Source organism: Eretmochelys imbricata, chromosome 18 (assembly GCF_965152235.1).
Source record: "Eretmochelys imbricata isolate rEreImb1 chromosome 18, rEreImb1.hap1, whole genome shotgun sequence".
In the NCBI taxonomy this organism is placed as follows: domain Eukaryota; kingdom Metazoa; phylum Chordata; order Testudines; family Cheloniidae; genus Eretmochelys; species Eretmochelys imbricata.
In genome coordinates this window covers 3039627-3064607 of record NC_135589.1, presented here as the reverse complement: position 1 = coordinate 3064607, position 24981 = coordinate 3039627, and the positions used below count along the sequence as shown (strand labels likewise).

Here is a 24981-nt window from a genome sequence, read left to right as displayed (position 1 = left end):
CTCCAGGAACCTACTCTTTCCTTGGGGACTTTTTCATCCCTGCATCTCCATCCCATTATCCCGGCACCCCTGTTCAACCCCGACCCTTCAGGTACCCTGATCTCATCCGTTAGAACAGTCTTCAGCCCTTCTCATCTTGGAGACACCTATGTGTAATTGCACATCTCACTCTAGGAGTGCCCCTTCCTTACACCACTGAGCACAGTTCCAGCAAATCTCTCTCTCTCCCCGGAAAGCCAAGTTCGACACAGATACAGCATACCTGACTCCGTGGGTGCTCTGGTGCTTAGCACCCACCGGCAGCCAGCTCCCCCATCCCACCAGTGTTTACCCCCGCCGGCAGCCCTGCTGTTCAATTTCTCCCCCTTCTTACCAGCTCCTCCTGCCCGCCACAGATCAGTTCTTCCATGGCATGCAGGAGGTGCTGGGAGGAGCAGGGATGGGACGCATTCCAGGAAGGGTGTGGAAAGAAGCGGGCTAGGGACGGGAAGAGGTGGGGTGGTGGTGTGGCCTTGGAGGAAGGTGTAGAGTGGTGGCGGGGCGGGGGGGGGGCAGAGCAAGGGTGGGAAGAGGTAGGGGGAACTTGGGGGAAGGGGTAGAGTGGGGGTTGAGCACCCCCCCCCCCGGGTAGACTGGAAGTAGACCTGCCAGTATCCAGTGGCTGGAAGCTGAAGTTAGATAAATTCAGACTATGGTGTACATTTTTAGCCATGACTGTAATTAATAGTTGGAGCAATTTACCAAGGGTTGTGGTGGATTCTCCATCACTGGAAATGTTTAAATCAAAATTGGATGTTTTCTGAAAGATATGATCACTTCAAACAAGAGGTCAGACTAGTTAAGCATTGTTCTTTCTGGCCTTATAGTCTATGAATTAAAATTATAATTTAAAGTCCTGACCTACAAACTCCTTAACAGACTGTACTCTGGCTGCCTCAGCAACCATTTCTGTGACTTTTCAAGATGGCTGTACTACACAGGAGCGGTTCAGTAGGAGGAATGTCCATTGAAACTAGGGTCCCCAAACTTTTCTCGTCATGCTCCCCCTTACCCTTATCTGCCCTCCCCTTGGGAACTGGGGCCAGGAGTGGGGCTGGGGGGGAGCACAGATGGGCAAGGGGGCCACAGGTGGGGGCGGTGCTGAGGCCAGGAGTGGAGCCAGGGGCTGGGGCAGAGTGGGGCTGGGTGGCGCTCCCTCCCCACTCCCCCATGGGGGCTGACCTGGGCCCTGCCGTGCCCCCCTGAACATTCCACCATGCTGCCTAGGGGTGTGCCCCACAGTTTGGGGACCGCTGGTTTGGACTAACAGACTTGGTAGGCAGAGCATTCCTAGTGGCAAGACCACAGCTATGGAACTCTGCCAAAATGACACTTAAATTCACACACCTCTGTATGGAGGTGTATGGAGCAGGGTGGATTGATTTAACTCACTGATTTTAATCATGATTTAAGGCAGCAATCAGGAAACTTTGATTTAAATAATTGAACATAATAGTGTACTGCATTTGTATTTTTTAGTTATTTTTCTAAAGAAAAGTTGTTTCTCATTGGTTGATAATCATTGCAACATGCTGATTTCTGATTAAATATTGCCTAGGATGATTCAGTTGGGGATTGGTCCTACTTTGAGAAGGGGGTTGGACTAGATGACCTCCTGAGGTCCCTTCCAACCCTGAGATTCTATGATTCTGTGCATTAACTGTGGTGTGCTTTTTGTTGTTGTTGCTAATAACTGTATCTATACGCATTTATTTAATATTTACTTAAGATACTCAGATTTTTAAGTTTTACATTTTTATTTTGTTTGAAAATGGTGACTGATCTATTTCTTATTTATTACATGATTAATTTTTACTCGTGATTTATATAAAGCTCTATTTGAATAGAAATTCAATAAAAATACATAACGTTGGTTTTTTTAGTCAAATAAAACTACTTAAAAGTGCTGGGGAAAATTATCAAAAAGTTTATCAAAGATGTTTTCATTTAAAACTAACTGATTTCTCAAACAAAGGTACAGTTAAGTGTAGATAATGAATTGACCTGATTTTAGAATTAGTAGATCCTCTTACACCTAGATTTTATTCATAGATGGAAAGAAGAAAAGTTTTTCTGGTTTTTCAACTCTCAATCACTGTCTCAACTTTTAATGAACTAGTCATTGAACTGAGCTAGCTGAGTAGACTGAAATGAAGCAGGTATTCTCTCTGCATCCTCAGAAGAGGTTACTGCTTTCAGAAGGTTTCAGAGTACCCTCTGCCCACCCCCACCGAGAGGCCCCAGGCTGCCCGCCCCTCAGACGTAGTTCTTGCTGGGGTAGTCACTGCGGGGCTGGGAGGCGGCGGCCGTGTAACAGGCGCTGTAGTTGGTGTTCTTCTCGGGACAGGTGCAGCAGAGGAGGGCGCCCCCCAGAACCCTTTTAGAAGCTGGTTTAGCACTTCAACAAACTCTGGTTCCACATGCTTAGTGACTTCCACCAGTTCAGTGATTTAACTTTCTTTAAAACTTGGTAGTAAACATGTAGTGCTTAATACTATTGTTTATATTTAATTAAAATGATTTTCATTGACTATAATAAATTTAGGCTTATAATTTAATTTTAAAAATAAACATATTTAACTTAAAAAAATCTGATTTGAATAAAAACTGGTTTTCAGTTTTTTTAAATCACTAATTTTTATCTGCCCCGGTATGGTGAGAAAATACCATTTTTGTTGAACTCTTGATACTTCAAGATCCTGATCCTACAAATACTTAAGTGCATGCTTGCCTTCAAGCATCTGAAGTTTCATCGACTTCAGCAACATACAAGTTAAAGGTAATCATATGAATAAGTATTTGCAGGCTTGGTGCCTTAATATAATAGAAATATACAAAAGAGGAGTAACTGTTGTTATGGCCATTTATTGGGTGGGATAATGTGCTCACAGAAAGTTGAAGCAATTTGCCTGAGGGCAGTGTGACCTAATGGATAAGCCATGAATTTGTAAAACATTATACAAAATGGACCAGTAACATAATATGTTGATCTCTATATTAAAATAAAAGGTTAGAAGCTTATAGCCAAATGCAGATACCAAGCAATGCTCTTGGCCAATGAGGCTAACTGGGTGTCCAGAAACAGTGAGGGTTTAAAAAGAATTCTTAGTTTTTGAAGCTACATTACAAATGACAGGCAAACTGTCTTAATCAGAAGGATCTGAAGTTACCTCTGCCAATTCTTGTTGCTTACTCCAACCAATAAGCATCATCTTTGTCCAGTCCTCTACCTTAGATGCTGAATAGGTCAGTTCACTTCACCAACTAATTTGGATGAGATGGGAGTCTGTGGGTGGATGTCATTACATACTGGAAACGTCAGAGCCCCTATTTTTCTACTAATCCTAAAGCATAAGAATGGCTATACTGGGTCAGACCAAACGTCCATCCAGCCCAGTATCCTGTCTACTGACCGTGGCGAATGCCAGGTGCCCCAGAGGGAGTGAACTTAAAAGGTAATGATCAAGTTATCTCTCTCCTGTCATCCATCTCCACCCTCTGACAAACAGAGGCTAGGGACACCATTCCTTACCCATCCTGGCTAATAGCCATTAATGGACTTAACCTCCATGAATTTATCCAGTTCTCTTTTAAACCCTTTTATAGTCCTAGCCTTCACAACCTCCTCAGGCAAGGAGTTCCACAGGTTGACTGTGCGCTGAGTGAAGAAGAACTTCCTTTTATTTGTTTTAAACCTGCTACCCATTAATTTCATTTGGTGGTCCCTAGTTCTTATATTATGGGAACTAGTAAATAACTTTTCCTTATTCCCTTTCTCTACACCACTCATGATTTTAGATACCTCTATCATATTCCCACTTAGTCTCCTCTTTTCCAAGATGAAAAGTCCTGACCTCTTTAATATCTCCTCATATGGGACCCGTTCCAAACTCCTAAGCATTTTAGTTGCCCTTTTCTGAACCTTTTCTAATGCCAGTATATCTTTTTTGAGATGAGGGGACCACATCTGTGTGCACTATTCAAGATGTGGGCGTACCATGGATTTATATAAGGGCAATAAGATATTCTCCGTCTTATTCTCTATCCCCTTTTTAATGATTCCTAACATCCCGTTTGCTTTTTTGACTGCCGCTGCACACTGCATGGATGACTTCAGAGAACTATTCACGATGAATCCAAGATCTTTCTCCTGATTAGTTGTAGCTAAATTGTTATACCAATAAAATTAAAACCAGCAGGATCTTATTAAAGGGGAAAAGGCAAAATGCCACATTTATTGTGAATACAGAAAGAATCCTAGTAAGCAGTTAGTTATAGCTATAACATTCCATTCAATTTCATATTTATTCACACATTCATTCATACACACACACACACAGGTTCTGCAAGGTTGTTATCATAGTTACCAGCCTTAGAGTTGCTCATGGCAAGCCACTGGCTAGGTGGCCTGGACATGAGGATGGAGCAGGGCCTTGTCAGATGTTCATCTGATGCTCCTGGAAGTTGGTTTGCAGAATCAGACCCCAAAGTTCTCACTTTCTAGAGTCCATTTTTATAGGAATTTCTTCCTATGCCAGTCTATGGGAATTGCTTCATCATGCTGTTGCTGAATCAATCAGCAGATGGCACATTCCTGACGGCTCTGTGCTGCCAGATGTTATCTTGTTCTTTGGTTCTCCCATCCTTGAGGCTGTTGGGTGGATTCCAGTCTGCCCTCTGGGGGTCCTCTGGTTATTTCCACTTGACGCCTTCTTCAGCCAATGGATACTGGATTCTTAGGCTGGCACCTCCCTGATCATTCAGTTATTATCCACACCAAGCACCCATCCACATTCATCCTACATCTCTATTTTAATCACAATTGTTAACAGAGCGAGATGAATACAACAAAAGGGCGGGGAGTCTCTGGGTGCTGTTTCTGTTGTTACAGAGTATTGCTTTGAGTCTCTCTCTGTGTGAGTAGTTGTTGTTACAAAGAATTGCTTTGAGAACAGACTCTGTCTTAGAATGTACTAACACAATTAGCAGCTTGCAAGTTTCACATAGAGAGGGAGAGAAACAGTACCAAAAACCAAGAGACCTCTTAATTAGTAATACCCTGGAATTTAAACTATGGGGAATCAAACTCATTTGTGATTTTAATTCAGAACTTCTTTAATATGATCCAACAAAATTACCCCCCATCATATTGTATGTATAGTTGGGGTTATTTTTTCCAATATGCATTACTTTACATTTATTCACATTCAATTTCATTTGCCATTTTGTTGCCCAATCACTTAGTTTTGTGAGATCTTTTTGAAGTTCTTCACAGTCTGCTTTGGTCTTAACTATCTTGAGCAGTTTAGTATCATCTGAAAACGTTGCCACCGCACTGTTTACCGCTTTCTCCAGATCATTTATGAATAGGTTGAATAGGATTGGTCCTTGGGGAACACGACTAGTTACTCCTCTCCATTCTGAAAATTTACCATTTATTCCTACCCTTTGTTCCCTGTCTTTTAACCAGTTCTCAATCCATAAAAGGATCTTCCCTCTTATCCCATGACAACTTAATTTACGTAAGAGCTTTTGGTGAGGGACCTTGTCAAAGGCTTTCTGAAAATCTAAGGACACTATGTCCACTGGATCCCCCTTGTCCACATGTTTGTTGACCTCCTCAAAGAACTCTAATAGATTAGTAAGACACGATCTCCCTTTACAGAAACGATATTGACTTTTGCTCAACAATTTATGTTCTTCTATGTGTCTCACAATTTTATTCTTTACTATTGTTTCAACTAATTTGCCTGGTATTGACATTAGACTTACTGGTCTCTTATTGCCAGGATCACCTCTAGAGCCCTTCTTAAATATTGGCGTTACATTAGCTATCTTCCAGTCATTGGGTACAGCAGCTGATTTAAAGGACAGGTTACAAACCGTAGTTAATAGTTCCGCAATTTCACATTTGAGTTCTTTCAGAACTCTTAGAATCATAGAATATCAGGGTTGGAAGGGACCTCAGGAGGTCATCTAGTCCAACCCCCTGCTCAAAGCAGGACCAATCCCCAGCTAAATCATCCCAGCCAGGGCTTTGTCAAGCCTGACCTTAAAAACTTCTAAGGAAGGAGATTCCACCACCTCTTGGGTGAATGCCATCTGGTCCCGGTGACTTGTTACTGTTAAGTTTCTCAATTAATTCCAAAGCCTCCTCTAGTGTCACTTCAGTCTGTGACAATTCCTCAGATTTGATACCTACAGAAGATGGCTCAGGTTTGGGAATCTCCCTAACATCCTCAGCCATGAAGACTGAAGCAAAGAATTCATTTAGTTTCTCCACAATGACTTTATCGTCTTTAAGTGCTCCTTTTGTATCTCGATTGGCCCCACTGGTTGTTTATCAGGCTTCCTGCTTCTGATGTACTTAAAAACATTTTGTTATTACCTTTTGTGTTTTTGTATAACTTCTTCAAACTCCTTTTTGGCTTTTCTTATTACATTTTTACCTTTAATTTGGCAGTGTTTATGCTCCTTTCTATTTACTTCACTAGGATTTTACTTCCACTTTTTAAAAGATGCCTTTTTATCTCTCACTGCTTCTTTTACCTGGTTGTTAAGCCACGGTGGCTCTTTTTTAGTTCTTTTACTGTGTTTTTTGATTTGGGATGTACATTTAAGTTGAGCCTCTATTATGGTGTCTTTGAAAAGTGTCCATGCAGCTTGCAGGGATTTCACTCTAGTCACTGTACCTTTTAATTTCTGTTTACCTCCTCGTTTTTGCATAGTTCCCCTTTCTGAAATTAAATGCCACAGTGTTGAGCTGTTGAGGTGTTCTTCCCACCACAGGAATGTTAAATATTATTATATTATGGTCACTATTTCCAAGCGGTCCTGTTATAGTTACCTCTTGGACCGATCCTGCGCTCCACTCTGGACTAGATCGAGAGTTGTCTCTCCCCTTGTGGGTTCCTGTACCAGCTGCTCCAAGAAGCAGTCATTTAAAGTATCGAGAAATTTTGTCTCTGCATTTCGTACTGAGGTGACATGTACCAGTCAATATGGGGATAATTGATATCCCCCACTGTTATTGAGTTTTTTATTTTGATAGCCTCTCTAATCTCCCTTAGCATTTCATCGTCACTATCACTGTCCTGGGCAGGTGGTCGATAATAGATCCCTATTGTTACATTCTTATTAGAGCATGGAATTACTATCCATAGAGATTCTATGGAACATGTGGATTCATTTAAGATTTTTATTTCATTTGATTCTACAAATATCAATATGCCATGGTGAAGTGTGGGTTTGAAAGTGGGGAAGGAGGTACAAATTAATCAATAAATCTTAGTTATGAACAAGGAATGATAATATTTCACCCGGCCATCTATAGCATGGTTAGTCTGCTGCATAGTATTCTTTCTCTATATTCTTCCACAGGTTCCAACTACTTCCAGAGGCAAACCAATAACACGTCTTTTTCCCTAATGAGAGAGGTGTTTCCTAACAATAAATCAAAAGAGGTAATGGGCAGTCCGTGACAAGTCTCTTTATTTCTAATTCCAGCCCAAAGACTCGATCTAGAATTCACTTACTGATTTTTTTTTGCTGAAGTGGAGTTAAGGTTGCTGCTGCATAACAGGGTCTTCTGCTCCCAATACCTTTCTGGATGTGGGATTTTAAAGCCCCAAACTCAAACATTAGAAAACAGTTAAGCTTTCCCCACATACTCCCAAAAAGAGCATTACTGTTAAAAATCAGGACATGCCCAGTTAAGAATTATAGAATAATAAGGTTAGAAGGAACTGCAAGAGTCATGTAATCTAACCTCCTGCCAATATGCTGGATTTGTTGTGTCTAAACCATCCAAGACAGATGGCCATCCAGCCTCCTTTTGAAAGCCTCCAGTGAAGGAGCTTCCACAATCTTCCGAGGAGTCTGTTCCATTGTCTTGCTGTTCTTACAGTTAGGAAGATTTTTCTGAGATTTAATCAAAACGTGCTCTGCTGGAGTTTGAACCCATTGCCTCTTATCTTGCCTTCTGAGGCAAAAGAGAAAAATTTTTCTACATCTCCTTTTGTGGCAGCCTTTCAAGTTTATGAAGATCGCTATAATATATTCTCTCTCCCCCCGCCCCATCTCCTCTTTTTCAAACTAAACATACCCAGTTCCTTCAGCCTTTGCTTGTATGTTTTGCATTCCATCCATTTGGTCATCTTTGTCACTTGCCTCTGGATCCTTTCCAGTTTCTCTACATCACTTCTATACATTTGGTGACCAAAACTGGACATAGAACTCCAGCTGAGGCCTAACCAGTGCTGAGTAGAGCGGTACTATCACCTCCCATTACTTGCATGCTATGCCTCTGTTAATGCAACCTACAATTGCATTTGCTTTTTTTGCAATAGCATTGCAATCCTGATTTATGTTGTGGTTGTGATGCACCACAACTCACAGATCTTTCTCACCAGTGGTGCTGCTGAGCTAGTTTTGTCCCATTCTGTATGTGTCCATTTGGTTTTTCTTCCCTAAGTGTAGCACCTTACATTTGTCTTTGTTGAATTTCATTTTATAGTCTATTGCTCAGTTCTCCAATTTGTCAAGATCCCTCTGAATTTTAGCTCTATCCTCCAAAGTATTGGCAACCCCCTCTCGCTTTTCACACTTGATCAGTGTGCTCTGTATACCTACATCCAGGTCATTAATAAAAATGTTAAACAACACTGAACCCAGAACAGATCCCTGTGGAACCCCACTTGAGGCTTCCCTCCAATCTGACTTGATTTCATTAATAGTTACTCTTTGTTTTCAGTTATTTGACCAATTGTGTATCCACTTAATGGTAGTTCTGTCAAGCCTTCTTTTCTTCATACACGACATAACCTTTCTCTGCCCCTGTAGGGATGATAAAAACACATACATAAAACATAAATATACAGCATATGAAAAGATGGGAGTTGTCTTACCAACTGGGGGGTCAGTGCTAACGAGGCCAGTTCAATTAGGGTGGATGTGGCCCCTTTCCAACAGTTAACAAGAAGGGGGTGAATATCAACAGAGGGAAAATTTCTTTTCATGTGCTGTATATTTATACCTGCCTACTGTATTTTCCACTCCATGCATCTGATGAAGTGGGTTATAGCTCATGAAAGCTTATGCCCAAATAAATGTGTTCGTCTCCAAGGTGCCACAAGGACTCCTCATTGTTTTTCCTGGTACAGACTAACACAGCTACCCCTCTGAAACCTGTAGGGATGATCACAGAATCATAGAATATCAGGGATGGAAGGGACCTCAGGAGGTCAAAGCAGGACCAATCCCCAGCTAAATCATCCCAGCCAGAGCTTTGTCAAGTCTTACCTTAAAAACTTCTAGGGAAGGAGATTCCACCACCTCCCTACGTAACGCATTCCAGTGTTTCACCACCCTCCTAGTGAAAAAGATTTTCCTAATATCCAACCTAAACCTCCCCCACTGCAACTTGAGACCGTTACTCCTCGTTCTGTCGTCAGCTACCACTAAGAACAGTCTAGATCCATCCTCTTTGGAACCCCCTTTCAGGTAGTTGAAAGCAACTATCAAATCCCCCTTCATTCTTCTCTTCCACAGACTAAACAATCCCAGTTCCCTCAGCCTCTCCTCATAAGTCATGTGTTCCAGTCCCCTAATCATTTTTGTTGCCCTCCGCTGGACGCTTTCCAATTTCTTCACATCCTTCTTGTAGTGTGGGGCCCAAAACTGGACACAGTACTCCAGATGAGGCCTCACCAATGTTGAATAGAGGGGAACGAATACGTCCCTCGATCTGCTGGCAGTGCCCCTACGTATACATCCCAAAATGCCATTGGCCTTCTTGGCCACAAGGGCACACTGTTGACTCATACCCAGCTTCTCGTCCACTGTAACCCCTCGGTTATTTTCTGCAGAACTGCTGCCTAGCCATTCGGTCCCTAGTCTGTAGCAGTGCATGGGGTTCTTCCGTCCTAAGTGCAGGACTCTGCACTTGTCCTTGTTGAACCTCATCAGATTTCTTTTGGCCCAATCCTCTAATTTGTCTAGGGCCCTCTGAATCCTATCCCTACCCTCCAGCATATCTACCTCACCTCCCAGTTTAGTGTTATCTGCAGACTTGCTGAGGGTGCAATCCACATCATCCTCCAGATCATTTATGAAGATATTGAACAAAACCGGCCCCAGGACCGACCCTTGGGGCACTCCACTTGATACCGGCTGCCAACTATACATGGAGCCATTGATCGCTACCTGTTGAGCCCGACAATCTAGCCAACTTTCTATCCACCTTATAGTCCACGATGATAGGCACTAGGAACATCACAGTACCATATCTTTTCCTAACAAGAAATGTTCTCTGCATCCACGAGAACTCCAGATCGGGACTCATATTCATGCAGTGCAACAGAGCTATCAGTGTGATCGCTATAGTAATACTATTATGGGAATAATCGCTGCTGATTGACAGAGATCACACTAGAGCTGTTGAGCTGCTTTTCCTTGTTCCCAATTGTATAATCACTATTAAGGATGCTAACAATGCAGTGGGGGGATTGCTTGCAGGTTTGGTGGTGAATATTTTCCACTCACTTTACCGGGTGTTCATATGGAAAGCAGAGTAGAAACTGTGCCATGGGAATCAGCACCTTAGCTGTGTTTTCCCTACATTTCTTAAGTTGGGGTGTGTGGGGGGAGGGTGTTCTCTCACACTAATTTTTTTCTTTGGTGGTATGCGGGGAGACTTTAACTTAGCAGTTCCCAGTTTTCTAACATTTGAGATTGGGGTTTTGAAGTTCCACGTTACAAAAGTGTACACAGATCATGAGGTCCTGTTGCATAGCAGCAGCTTTAACTCCACCTTAACAAAGGTTTTGTAAGTGATTTCTATGGAGGGTTCTAACATCCTGTGTTAAGTTGATCTGGCAGAAGAGCACTGCCTTCCTATTTTGGAATCCTGTTGGGAAACTAGATCCTGCCACTGTTACAGACTATTTGTTATGAAAAAAGAAAAGGAGTACTTGTGGCACCTTAGAGACTAACAAATTTATTAGAGCATAAGCTTTCGTGAGCTACAGCTCACTTCATTCAATGCATTCAGTGGAAAATACAGTGGGGAGATTTATATACATAGAGAACATGAAACAAAGGGTGTTACCATAAACACTGTAACCAGAGAGATCACTTAAGGTGAGCTATGATCAGCAGGAGAGCGGGGGGGTGGAAAAAACGTTTTGTAGTGATAATCAAGGTGGGCCATTTCCAGCAGTTGACAAGAATGTCTGAGGAACAGTGGCGGGTGGGAGGGGGATAAACATGGGGAAATAGTTTTACTTTGTGTAATGAACCATCCACTCCCAGTCTCTATTCAAGCCTAAGTTAATTGTATCCATAGAATCATAGAATCTCAGGGTTGGAAGGGACCTCAGGAGGTCATCTAGTCCAACCCCCTGCTCAAAGCAGGACCGATCCCCAACTAAATCATCCCAGCCAGGGCTTTGTCAAGCCTGACCTTAAAAATCTCAAAGGAAGGAGATTCTACCACCTCCCTAGGTAACGCATTCCAGTGTTTCACCACCCTCCTAGTGAAAAGTTTTTCCTAATATCCAACCTAAATCTCCCCCACTGCAACTTGAGACCATTACTCCTTGTTCTGTCGTCTGCTACCACTGAGAACAGTCTAGATCCATCCTCTTTGGAACCCCCTTTCAGGTAGTTGAAAGCAGCTATCAAATCCCCCCTCATTCTTCTCTTCTGAAGAATAAACATCCCCAGTTCCCTCAGCCTCTCCTCATAAGTCATGTGTTCCAGTCCCCTAATCATTTTTGTTGCCCTCGGCTGGACTCTTTCCAATTTTTCCACATCCTTCTTGTAGCGTGGGGCCCAAAACTGGACACAGTACTCCAGATGAGACCTCACCAATGTCAAATAGAGGGGAACGATCACGTCCCTCGATCTGCTGGCAATGCCCCTACTAATACATCCCAAAATGCCATTGGCCTTCTTGGCCTCAAGGGCACACTATTGACTCATTAACAGCTTCTCGTCCACTGTAACACCTAGGTCCTTTTCGGCAGAACTGCTGCCGAGCCATTCGGTCCCTAGTCTGTAGCGGTGCATTGGATTCTTCCGTCCTAAGTGCAGGATTCTGCACTTGTCCTTGTTGAACCTCATCAGATTTCTTTTGGCCCAATCCTCCAATTTGTCTAGGTCCTTCTGTATCCTATCCCTACCCTCCAGCGTAACTACCACTCCTCCCAGTTTAGTGTCATCTGCTAACTTGCTGAGGGTGCAATCCACACCATCCTCCAGATCATTTATGAAGATATTGAACAAAACCAGCCCCAGGACCGACCCTCGGGGCACTCCACTTGATACCGGCTGCCAGCTAGACATGGAGCCATTGATCACTACCTGTTGAGCCCGACAAGCTAGCCAACTTTCTATCCACCTTATAGTCCATTCATCCAGCCCATACTTCTTTAACTTGCTGGCAAGAATACTGTAGGAGACCGTGTCAAAAGCTTTGCTAAAGTCAAGGAAGAACACGTCCACTGCTTTCCCTTCATCCACAGAGCCAGTTATCTCGTCATAGAAGGCAATTAGATTAGTCAGGGATGACTTGCCCTTGGTGAATCCATGCTGACTGTTCTTGATCACTTTCCTCTCCTCTAAGTGCTTCAGAATTGATTCCTTGAGGACCTGCTCCATGATTTTTCCAGGGACTGAGGTGAGGCTGACTGGCCTGTAGTTCCCAGGATCCTCCTTCTTCCCTTTTTTAAAGATGGGCACTACATTAGCCTTTTTCCAGTGGTCTGGGACCTCCCCCGATCACCATGAGTTTTCAAAGATAATGGCCAATGGCTCTGCAATCACATCTGCCAACTCCTTTAGCACTCTCAGATGCAATGCATCCGGCCCCATTGACTTGTGCTCATCCAGGTTTTCTAAATAGTCCCGAACCACTTCTTTCTCCACAGAGGGCTGGTCACCTCCTCCCCATGCTGTGCTGCCCGGTGCAGCAGTCTGGGAGCTGACCTTGTTCGTGAAGACAGAGGCAAAAAAAGCATTGAGTACATTAGCTTTTTCCACATCCTCTGTCACGAGGTTGCCTCGCTCATTTAGTAAGGGGCCCACACTTTCCTTGACTTTCTTCTTGTTGCTAACATATCTGAAGAAACCCTTCTTGTTACTCTTAACATCTCTTACTAGCTGCAACTCCAGGTGTGATTTGGCCTTCCGGATTTCACTCCTGCAAACCCGAGCAATATTTTATACTCCTCCCTGGTCATTTGTCCAATCTTCCACTTCTTGTAAGCTTCTTTTTTGTGTTTAAGAGCAACAAGGATTTCACTGTTAAGCCAAGCTGGTCGCCTGCCATATTTACTATTCTTTCTACACATCGGGATGGTTTGTCCCTCTAACCTCAATAAGGATTCTTTAAAATACAGCCAGCTCTCCTGAACTGCTTTCCCCCTCATGCTATTCTCCCAGGGGATCTTGCCCATCAGTTCCCTGAGGGAGTCAAAGTCTGCTTTTCTGAAGTCCAGGGTCTGTATTCTGCTGCTCTCCTTTCTTCCTTGTGTTAGGATCCTGAACTCGACCATTTCATGGTCACTGTTTCCCAGGTTCCCATCCACTTTTGCTTCCCCTACTAATTCTTCCCAGTTTGTGAACAGCGGGTCAAGAAGAGCTCTGCCCCTAGTTGGTTCCTCCAGCACTTGCACCAGGAAATTGTCCCCTATATTTTCCAAAAACTTCCTGGATTGCCTGTGCACGGTTGTATTGCTCTCCCAGCAGATATCAGGGTGATTGAAGTCTCCCATGAGAACCAGGGCCTGCGATCTAGTAACTTCTGCGAGTTGCCGGAAGAAAGCCTCGTCCACCTCATCTCCCTGGTCCGGTGGTCTATAGTAGACTCCCACCATGACATCACCCTTGTTGCTCACACTTCTAAACTGAATCCAGAGACTCTCAGGTTTTTCTGCAGTTTCATACTTGAGCTCTGAGCAGTCATACTGCTCTCTTACATACAATGCAACTCCCCCACCTTTTCTGCCCTGCCTGTTCTTCCTGAACAGTTTATATCCATCCATGACAGTACTCCGGTCATGTGAGTTATCCCACCAAGTCTCTGTTATTCCAATAACATCATAATTCCTTGACTGTGCCAGGACTTCCAGTTCTCCCTGGTTGTTTCCCAGGCTTTGTGCATTTGTATATAGGCACTTGAGGTAACCTGCTGATTGCCCCTCTTTCTCAGTATTAGGTAGGAGCCCTCCCCTCTCATGCGCTCCTGCTCGTGCCTCCTCCCGGTATCCCACTTCCCCACTTACCTCAGGGCTTTGGTCTCCTTTCCCCGGTGAACCTAGTTTAAAGCCCTCCTCACTAGGTTAGCCAGCCTGCTTGCGAAGATGCTCTTCCCTCTCTTCGTTAGGTGGAGCCCGTCTCTGCCTAGCACTCCTTCTTGGAACACCATCCCATGGTCAAAGAATGCAAAGCCTTCTCTTCGACACCACCTGTGTAGCCATTCGTTTACTTCCACGATTCGACGGTCTCTACCCAGGCCTTTTCCTTCCATGGGGAGGATGGACGAGAACACCACTTGCACCTCAAACTCCTTTATCCTTCTTCCCAGAGCCACGTAGTCTGCAGTGATCCGCTTAAGGTCATTCTTGCCAGTACCATTGGTGTCCACATGGAGAAGCAGGAAGGGGTAGCGATCCGAGGGCTTGATGAGTCTCGGCATTCTCTCCGTCACATCACGAATCTTAGCTCCTGGCAAGCAGCAGATTTCTCGGTTTTCCCGATCGGGGCGGCAGATAGATGACTCAGTCCCCCTGAGGAGAGAGTCCCCGACCACCACCACCCGCCTCCTTCTTCTGGGAGCGGTGGTTGTGGAACTCCCAACCCTAGGACAGTGCATCCCATACCTTCCAATCGGCGGAGTCTCTTTCTGCTCCCTTCTCTCAGACGTATCATCTGGTCCACTCTCCGCATTAGTACCTGTGGAGAGAAAGTGAAAATGGTTACTTACCTGTATCTGTCCTGCTGGTACATGGACATTCCCCTTTTTTCTTCTGGAGGTCACATGATGCCAAATTTCTTCACCATCTTTCTGTCCCCGATGTGCAGCCTGCTCTGAATCTTCAGAACCTTTAGCCCGTAGAAGCCTATCCTGACATCCATCCAGGAAATCTTCAGTTTCTCTTATGCAACGCAGGGTCGATACCTGTTGCTCCAGACCTTGAACCTTCTCTTCCAGTATGGAGACCAGCTTGCACTTTGTAGAGACAAAGTCGCATCTTGCAAATTAATTCCAATTCAGCAGTCTCTCGTTGGAGTCTGTTTTTGAAGCTTTTTGTTGAAGTATTGCCACTTTTAGGTCTGTAATCGAGTGACCAGAGAGATTGAAGTGTTCTCCGACTGGTTTTTGAATGTTATAATTCTTGATGTCTGATTTGTGTCCATTTATTCTTTTACGTAGAGACGGTCCAGTTTGGCCAATGTACATGGCAGAGGGGCATTGCTGGCACATGATGGCATATATCACATTGGTAGATGTGCAGGTGAACGAGCCTCTGATAGTGTGGCTGATGTGATTAGGCTCTATGATGGTGTCCCCTGAATAGATATGTGAACTCAATTGGCAGCAGGCTTTGTTGCAAGGATAGGTTCCTGGGTTAGTGGTTGTGTTGTGTGGTATGTGGTTGCTGGTGAGAATTTGCTTCAGGTTGGGGGACTGTCTGTAAGCAAGGACTGGCCTCTCTCCCAAGATCTGTGAGAGTGATGGGTCATCCTTCAGGATAGGTTGTAGATCCTTGATGATGCATTGGAGAGGTTTTAGTTGGGGGCTGAAGGTGATGGCTAGTGGCGTTCTGTTATTTTCTTTGTTGGACCTGTCCCATAGTAGGTGACTTCTGGGTACTCTTCTGGCTCTGTCAATCTGTTTCTTCACTTCAGCAGGTGGGTATTGTAGTTGTAAGAATGCTTGATAGAGATCTTGTAGGTGTCTGTCTCTGTCTGAGGGGTTGGAGCAAATGCTGTTGTATGGTAGAGCTTGGCTGTAGACAATGGAAAGTGTAGTGTGGTCTGGGTGAAAGCTGGAGGCATGTAGGTAGGAATAGTGGTCAGTATGTTTCCGGTATAGGGTGGTGTTTATGTGACCATCACTTATTAGCACCATAGTGTCCAGGAAGTGGATCTCTTGTGTGGACTGGTCCAGGCTGAGGTTGATGGTGGTATGGAAATTGTTGAAATCATGGTGGAATTCCTTAAGGGCTTCTTTTCCATGGGTCCAGATGATGGGAAGAAGGATAAAGGAGTTTGAGGCGCAAGTGGTGTTCTCGTCCATCCTCCCCGTGGAAGGAAAAGGCCTGGGTAGGGACCGTCGAATCGTGGAAGTCAACGAATGGCTACGCAGGTGGTGTCGGAGAGAAGGCTTTGGATTCTTTGACCATGGGATGGTGTTCCATGAAGGAGGAGTGCTGGGCAGAGACGGGCTCCATCTTACGAAGAGAGGGAAGAGCATCTTTGCCAGCAGGCTGGCTAACCTAGTGAGCAGGGCTTTAAACTAGGTTCACCGGGGGAAGGAGACCAAAGCCCTGAGGTAAGTGGGAAAGCGGGATACCGGGAGGAAGCACAGGCAGAAATGTCTGTGAGGGGAGGGCTCCTGCCTCATACTGGGAATGAGGGGCGATCAACAGGTTATCTCAAGTGCTTATATACGAATGCACAAAGCCTTGGAAACAAGCAGGGAGAACTGGAGGTCCTGGTGATGTCAAGGAACTATGATGTGATTGGAATCACAGAGACTTGGTGGGATAACTCACATGACTGGAGTACTGTCATGGATGGTTATAAACTGTTCAGGAAGGACAGGCAGGGCAGAAAAGGTGGGGGAGTAGCACTGTATGTAAGGGAGCAGTATGACTGCTCAGAGCTCCGGTACGAAACTGTAGAAAAACCTGAGTGTCTCTGGATTAAGTTTAGAAGTGTGTGCAACAAGAGTGATGTAGTGGTGGGAGTCTGCTATAGACCACCGGACCAGGGGGATGAGGTAGATGAGGCTTTCTTCCGGCAGCTCACGGAAGCTACTAGATCGCATGCCCTGATTCTCATGGGTGACTTTAATTTTCCTGATATCTGCTGGGAGAGCAATACTGCGGTGCATAGACAATCCAGGAAGTTTTTGGATAGCGTAGGGGACAATTTCCTGGCGCAAGTGCTAGAGGAGCCAACTAGGGGGGGCGCTTTTCTTGACCTGCTGCTCACAAACCGGGTAGAATTAGTGGGGGAAGCAAAAGTGGATGGGAATCTGGGAGGCAGTGACCATGAGTTGGTTGAGTTCAGGATCCTGACGCAGGGAAGAAAGGTAAGCAGCAGGATACGGACCCTGGACTTCAGGAAAGCAGACTTCGACTCCCTCAGGGAACGGATGGCCAGGATCCCCTGAGGGACTAACTTGAAGGGGAAAGGAGTCCAGGAGAGCTGGCTGTATTTCAAGGAATCCCTGTTGAGGTTACAGGGACAAACCATCCCAATGAGTCGAAAGAATAGTAAATATGGCAGGCGACCAGCTTGGCTTAACGGTGAAATCCTAGCGGATCTTAAACATAAAAAAGAAGCTCACAAGAAGTGGAAGGTTGGACATATGACCAGGGAAGAGTATAAAAATATTGCTCGGGCATGTAGGAATGAAATCAGCAGGGCCAAATCGCACCTGGAGCTGCAGCTAGCGAGAGATGTCAAGAGTAACAAGAAGGGTTTCTTCAGGTATGTTGGCAACCTGCAACCTGCAAAGAGCATCCTACAAGTGTTCCATAAAGTCTGAACACTAAACACAGTCTTCTAACAGTCAGATCTCTTTTGGTTACAGTAACTCACAGGTGAGCCAGAATGGCCTTGCATCTGTCAGTGTCCAATAAGACCCTGGGCCGGTGCTAGGAGCTGGCAGCTGGGGCTGCCAGAATCACAGTATTTAACAGACCTGATTACCTGCAACTAGCCCCAAAATACCAGTTATTGGGTACAAGACATTTTTTTAAACGTTTTATTTTCTGGATTGCCAACGACTTTTTTATTTTCTTTTTCAGTGAAAAAAACAGAAACATTCTGGTTTTCAAAATCCAATTTCAGTAAAATATCAAAAATTGGGTATTGAAACTGCTACAAAGTCCTGTTGCACTGGGGCTGACCAAGTCTGCTGGAAGTATGCTCTGTATACAGTGGCCCAGATTTTCAAATGGATGGCTGCAAAGATGTGCGCACATTTCTGTGCTCCGTTTGAAAATCCAAGCCCGTGTTCCTGTTGATCTGTATCACACTGGAGCCTGCCCAATGGCAAAATCCTGGTGGGTAAATCCCGTTGTGAAGTCTTGACCTCTCTAAGCTCATGCTGTGTGGTGCATGGGTCTTTATTCCTATCTTGCCATGTAAACCTCGCCAGAAAACAGCAAAGCTCAAATGCATCCGAGGTTTTTCCAGATTTCTAAAGGAAAAGCCAAGGAAAGTGGAAAGCCAAGGAAAGTCTGGGCCCCTTACTGAATGAGGGAGGCAACCTAGTGACAGAGGATGTGGAAAAAGCTAATGTACTCAATGCTTTTTTTGCCTCTGTTTTCACTAACAAGGTCAGCTCCCAGACTGCTGCGCTGGGCATCACAAAATGGGGAAGAGATGGCCAGCCCTCTGTGGAGATAGAGGTGGTTAGGGACTATTTAGAAAAGCTGGACGTGCACAAGTCCATGGGGCCGGACGAGTTGCATCCGAGAGTGCTGAAGGAATTGGCGGCTGTGATTGCAGAGCCATTGGCCATTATCTTTGAAAACTCGTGGCGAACCGGGGAAGTCCCGGATGACTGGAAAAAGGCTAATGTAGTGCCAATCTTTAAAAAAGGGAAGAAGGAGGATCCTGGGAACTACAGGCCAGTCAGCCTCACCTCAGTCCCTGGAAAAATCATGGAGCAGATCCTCAAAGAATCAATCTTGAAGTACTTGCATGAGAGGAAAGTGATCAGGAACAGCCAGCATGGATTCACCAAGGGAAGGTCATGCCTGACTAATCTAATCGCCTTCTATGATGAGATTACTGGTTCTGTGGATGAAGGGAAAGCAGTGGATGTATTGTTTCTTGACTTTAGCAAAGCTTTTGACACGGTCTCCCACAGTATTCTTGTCAGCAAGTTAAGGAAGTATGGGCTGGATGAATGCACTATAAGGTGGGTAGAAAGCTGGCTAGATTGTCGGGCTCAACGGGTAGTGATCAATGGCTCCATGTCTAGTTGGCAGCTGGTGTCAAGTGGAGTGCCCCAGGGGTCGGTCCTGGGGCCGGTTTTGTTCCATATCTTCATAAATGATCTGGAGGATGGTGTGGATTGCACTCTCAGCAAATTTGCGGACGATACTAAACTGGGAGGAGTAGTAGATACGCTGGAGGGGAGGGATAGGATACAGAAGGACCTAGACAAATTGGAGGATTGGGCCAAAAGAAATCTGATGAGGTTCAATAAGGATAAGTGCAGGGTCCTGCACTTAGGACGGAAAAATCCAATGCACCGCTACAGACTAGGGACCGAATGGCTAGGCAGCAGTTCTGCGGAAAAGGACCTAGGGGTGACAGTGGACGAGAAGCTGGATATGAGTCAGCAGTGTGCCCTTGTTGCCAAGAAGGCCAATGGCATTTTGGGATGTATAAGTAGGGGCATAGCGAGCAGATCGAGGGACGTGATCGTCCCCCTCTATTCGACATTGGTGAGGCCTCATCTGGAGTACTGTGTCCAGTTTTGGGCCACACACTACAAGAAGGATGTGGATAAATTGGAGAGAGTCCAGCGAAGGGCAACAAAAATGATTAGGGGTCTAGAACACATGACTTATGAGGAGAGGCTGAGGGAGCTGGGATTGTTTAGCCTGCAGAAGAGAAGAATGAGGGGGGATTTGATAGCTGCTTTCAACTACCTGAAAGGGGGTTCCAAAGAGGATGGCTCTAGACTGTTCTCAATGGTAGCAGATGACAGAACGAGGAGTAATGGTCTCAAGTTGCAGTGGGGGAGGTTTAGATTGGATATTAGGAAAAACTTTTTCACTAAGAGGGTGGTGAAACACTGGAATGCGTTGCCTAGGGAGGTGGTGGATTCTCCTTCCTTGGAAGTTTTTAAGGTCAGGCTTGACAAAGCCCTGGCTGGGATGATTTAACTGGGAATTGGTCCTGCTTCGAGCAGGGGGTTGGACTAGATGACCTTCAGGGGTCCCTTCCAACCCTGATATTCTATGATTCTATGATTCTATGAAGATGTCATCAATGTAGCGCAAGTAGAGTAGGGGCATTAGGGGACGAGAGCTGAGGAAGCGTTGTTCTAGGTCAGCCATAAAAATGTTGGCATACTGTGGGGCCATGCGGGTACCCATAGCAGTGCTGCTGATTTGAAAGTATGCATTGTCCCCAAATGTGAAATAGTTATGGGTGAGGAGAAAGTCACAAAGTTCAGCCACCAGGTTTGCCGTGACATTATCGGGGATACTGTTCCTGACGGCTGGTTGTCCATCTGTGTGTGGAATGTTGGTGTATAGGGCTTCTACATCCATAGTGGCCAGGATGGTGTTTTCTGGAAGATCACCGATGGACTGTAGTTTCCTCAGGAAGTCAGTGGTGTCTCGAAGATAGCTGGGAGTGCTGGTAGCATAGGGCCTGAGGAGGGAGTCTACATAGCCAGACAGTCCTGCTGTCAGGGTGCCAATGCCTGAGAGGATGAGGCATTTAGGATTTCCAGGTTTATGGCTCTTGGGTATCAGATAGAATACCCCAGGTCAGAGTTCCAGGGGTGTGTCTGTGCGGATTTGTTCTTGTGCTTTTTCAGGGAGTTTCTTGAGCAAATGCTGTAGTTTCTTTTGGTAACCCTCAGTGGGATCAGAGGGTAATGGCTTGTAGAAAGTGGTGTTGGAGAGCTGCTGAGCAGCCTATTGTTCATATTCCGACCTATTCATGATGACGACAGCACCTCCTTTGTCAGCCTTTTTGATTATGATGTCAGAGTTGTTTCTGAGGCTGTGAATGCCATTGTGTTCTGCACTGCTGAGGTTATGGGGCAAGTGATGCTGCTTTTCCACGATTTCAGCCCGTGCACGTCGGCAGAAGCACTCTGTGTAGAAGTCCAGTCTGTTGTTTCGACCTTCAGGAGGAGTCCACCCAGAATCCTTGTTTTTGTAGTCTTGGTAGGAAGGTCTCTGTGGGTTAGTATGTTGTTCAGAGGTGTGTTGGAAATATTCCTTGAGTCGGAGGCGTCGAAAATAGGATTCTAGGTCACCACAGAACTGTATCATGTTCGTGGGGGTGGAGGGGCAGAAGGAGAGGCCCCGAGATAGGACAGATTCTTCTGCTGGGCTAAGAGTATAGTTGGATAGATTAACAATATTGCTGGGTGGGTTAAGGGAACCACTGTTGTGGCCCCTTGTGGCATGTAGTAGTTTAGATAGTTTAGCGTCCTTTTTCTTTTGTAGAGAAGCAAAGTGTGTGTTGTAAATGGCATGTTTAGTTTTAGTAAAGTCCAGCCACGAGGAAGTTAGTGTGGAAGGTTGGTTTTTTATGAGAGTATCCAGGTTTGAGAGCTCACTCTTAAGCTTTCCCTGTTTGCTCTAGAGGATGTTGATCAGGTGGTTCCGCAGTTTCTTTGAGAGCGTGTGGCATTGTTTCATGTTCTCTATATGTATAGATCTCCCCACTGTATTTTCCACTGAATGCATCTGATGAAGTGAGCTGTAGCTCACAAAAGCTTATGCTCTAATAAATTTGTTAGTCTCTCAGGTGCCACAAGTACTCCTTTTCTTTTTGCGAATACAGACTAACACGGCTGCTACTCTGAAACCTATTTGTTATGAGTAAGCATTCATTACTGGTGGAAAATTCAGTAGAAACTACAGCAGGAATTGACAGAATATACAACTAGAAATGCAATAAAGATAAACAGAGCTTTAAAAAAGGTATTTTCCTCTTATTTTACCAGTGATGTAGATCATCAAAAAGCTGACTGGGTTAGCATCCATGAGAAAATATGCCAATTGTTGATTCCAATACGTACATCTTTTCCATTTTTCAATTCCGAAAAAGAAAGAAAACATGGCATGGAACAGCTTCTTCACAGGCAGGTATGTAAAAGAAAAAGAGACTATTACATGATTCTAGAAATAAGCATTCATCCTTTGCTCACTCCCATTCCATTGTTAATTTTTCCCCTATAGAAACACTTAGTTGACCTTACTCACAAAGTGGCCCAGAAGTTTGTGTTTGAAGGAAAACATGAAGAAGCAATTCCTGCAGCTTTACATTCTCTGCGTTTCAGCATTGATACCTGTGGCCCAGATTCTATGGAATTAGTTCCTGCTTATCTCATTTTAGCTGAGGCTAGCACTGGTAAGTTTTGCTGAAACAAATAATATCAATGGTAAATCTGAAACCATAATGTTGGTATGTCACAGATCCACAGGTTTGATGCTATACCCCAAGCTTTGGAACAGTCTCTTGGAGGAACCCTTTCAGTCTCACTCTTCCTTCAGGGTAGACCATGTGGCCTCACTGTCTCCTAATACTGAACGTCCGAGACTTCAGCACTCCTGCTTCACACCGTGAGCTCTGTTCAGCGAGTCCAACTGAGGTAGACTCCTGATAGAGACTTGTATGCTCGTCAGGGATTAATGCACCTCAGCATTGCTGTGATACTCAAACAGAGTTGTCAAAACAGTTGGGTTTATTTATCAGCTGGAACACAGCATAGGAAGTCCCCAGGTTAGCACAGATAAATGAAGGTTAAATCATAAAAAGAAAAGGAGTACTTGTGGCACCTTAGAGACTAACAGATTTATTTGAGCATAAGCTTTCGTGAGTGAGCTGTAGCTCACGAAAGCTTATGCTCAAATAAATTTGTTAGTCTCTAAGGTGCCACAAGTACTCCTTTTCTTTTTGCGAATACAGACTAACATGGCTACTACTCTGAAACCGGTTAAAACATAGTTCAAGTACATTCTAATTAGCCCAGAGAGCCCAGCTAGGTTGTAGCAAACTCCATATTCAGGCTTTCTCGCTCTCTCTGTCTGACCTCCTTGGTCAGTTCTCAGGTGATAGCTCCCCAACTCCTTGCAGCAGCCAGCTCTTATCTCCCACCTCACACTTTCCAGTCCTTTGTTCTTGAGCTGGGGTCTTTGCTTTGCTTCACTGCTGAGAGGTAGGGAAATCCATCTCCCTTTCTGTCACTGATTGGTAGGTGTCAATGTCCTGGTGATTGTCTTTTCCATACTCCATTGATATGGGGTTGGCCTCGGACAGTTCTTTTTAATGACCCATTCAGACTCAGACAGTTAGGTGACATTCATGCCTATGGGCATGTCTTCACTAGCAACGTTAAAGCGCTGCGGTCATGGCATCCTAGCCCAACTGTTTGAATGGCACAAATAGCTATAAGAAAAGGAGTACTTGTGGCACCTTAGAGACTAACAAATTTATGTGAGCATAAGCTTTCGTGAGCTTCATCCGATGAAGTGAGCTGTAGCTCACAAAAGCTTATGGTCAAATAAATTTTAGTCTCTAAGGTGCCACAAGTACTCCTTTTCTTTTTGAGAATACAGACTAACACGGCTGCTACTCTGAAACAAAGAGCTATATTCTCTAAGCTTCTAAAAATTTGCTGACATTTGCCCTCTTTTTTCTTGAAATATAATTTCAGGTCTTGGCCATCTTACCCAGGCAGAGGAATACCTCTCACAAGCTCAATGGATTGTCCTCAAAACTTCTGACTGCAGTAATGGCATTCAGTCTAAATTGCATCGTAACCTGGGTCTCCTCTATGCTGCTAAAGGAAATTTTGAAGAGTCTTTATACCACCTGGCTACTGATGTATGTAGAATAAAATACTGAAGTAGAAGAAAAATTCCTTATAATTGTACACAGTCCATGTAGCAATTGTTAGGAAAGCCCAACAGACACTTAGATTCTAGTACAGATTTTAGATACCATGCTAAGAATCACCTTTGAAAAACCTGTGCTAGATAGATACAACAGACAACACATAAGTACTTATCCAAAGTTGTGTTCTAGTAATTATTCTTATTTCTGTGAATTGTGTATTCCCTGTGTTCTTTATAGTATTATTAAATAATATTCATCAGCCTTTCTATTCAGTTGAGGTATACATTCCTACTGCAACCTGGTGTAGTTGCCTATCATTAAACAAATAGTCCATTTTATACTTGCAGCTATTTTATTTCTTGATCATTTTTGTTAGACAACAGTTACACTATTTATTCCATTATTTAAACAACTGCTTCCGTAATATTTTCTCCAGAATTTTTTTGCCATATGATCATTTGGGAGAGTAGTCGTGCAAACTTTGTTCTCAGATGCACCTCCTTAGATGTTGCGGCTACTTAATCTCTCAAGAGTGGGCTTTGCCGTCAGTACTAGGAGAAAGGTTACTTTCCTAATAATTGTATTTCCTTGAGTAAATTGTCAGTACAGATCTGCCCTCACCCACCTGCCTTGTTCCTTCAGAGTATACAGAGGGGATTCTGACTGAGTAGAAAGTAACTGGAACAAGGTCAGGGCTGCTGCTTTTATACAGTTCCTTCTAAATACTCTCAATAGGCTTAATGGAAGATGTATTAAGTCCATAGTCTCTGGTCCAAACTTTCAGTGTTGCAAGGGAGAATGCACACAGCCCTAATGGCCACTGCTTTGCATGGGTTATCACGTAGGTGCTCCCATGAGTGTGGATCAGCGGTGTCAGTCCAGGTGCATGACTATTGTTAGGAGTGCTAGTGCCCATATAGGATTCAGGTCTGTATTTTTGCCTGAGACAGTATTTTGAGTTTTGCTTGCCTGTTTGGTTTTATGATACACATACATTCTTACCAATATGTGTGAACAAAGGACAAAGACACTCTATGTGTTGCTTTTGCCCAAGCCAGAGGGTTTGTTAGTATACTGGGAACAAATAAGAGCAGTTAAAGT

At 44.4% G+C, this 24981-nt stretch overlaps 1 protein-coding gene across 1 annotated transcript in view; it reads left to right on the top strand.

Moving 5' to 3' along the window:
* Positions 1-24981, top strand: part of ZMYND12 (zinc finger MYND-type containing 12) — a 50030-nt gene that overhangs the window by 1295 nt on the left and 23754 nt on the right. Inside the window, exons 2-4 of the mRNA XM_077837322.1 lie at positions 21986-22127; positions 22221-22392; positions 23699-23868. Coding sequence (XP_077693448.1) covers positions 21986-22127; positions 22221-22392; positions 23699-23868 — 484 coding nt within the window. The remainder of the gene's footprint in view (positions 1-21985; positions 22128-22220; positions 22393-23698; positions 23869-24981) is intronic.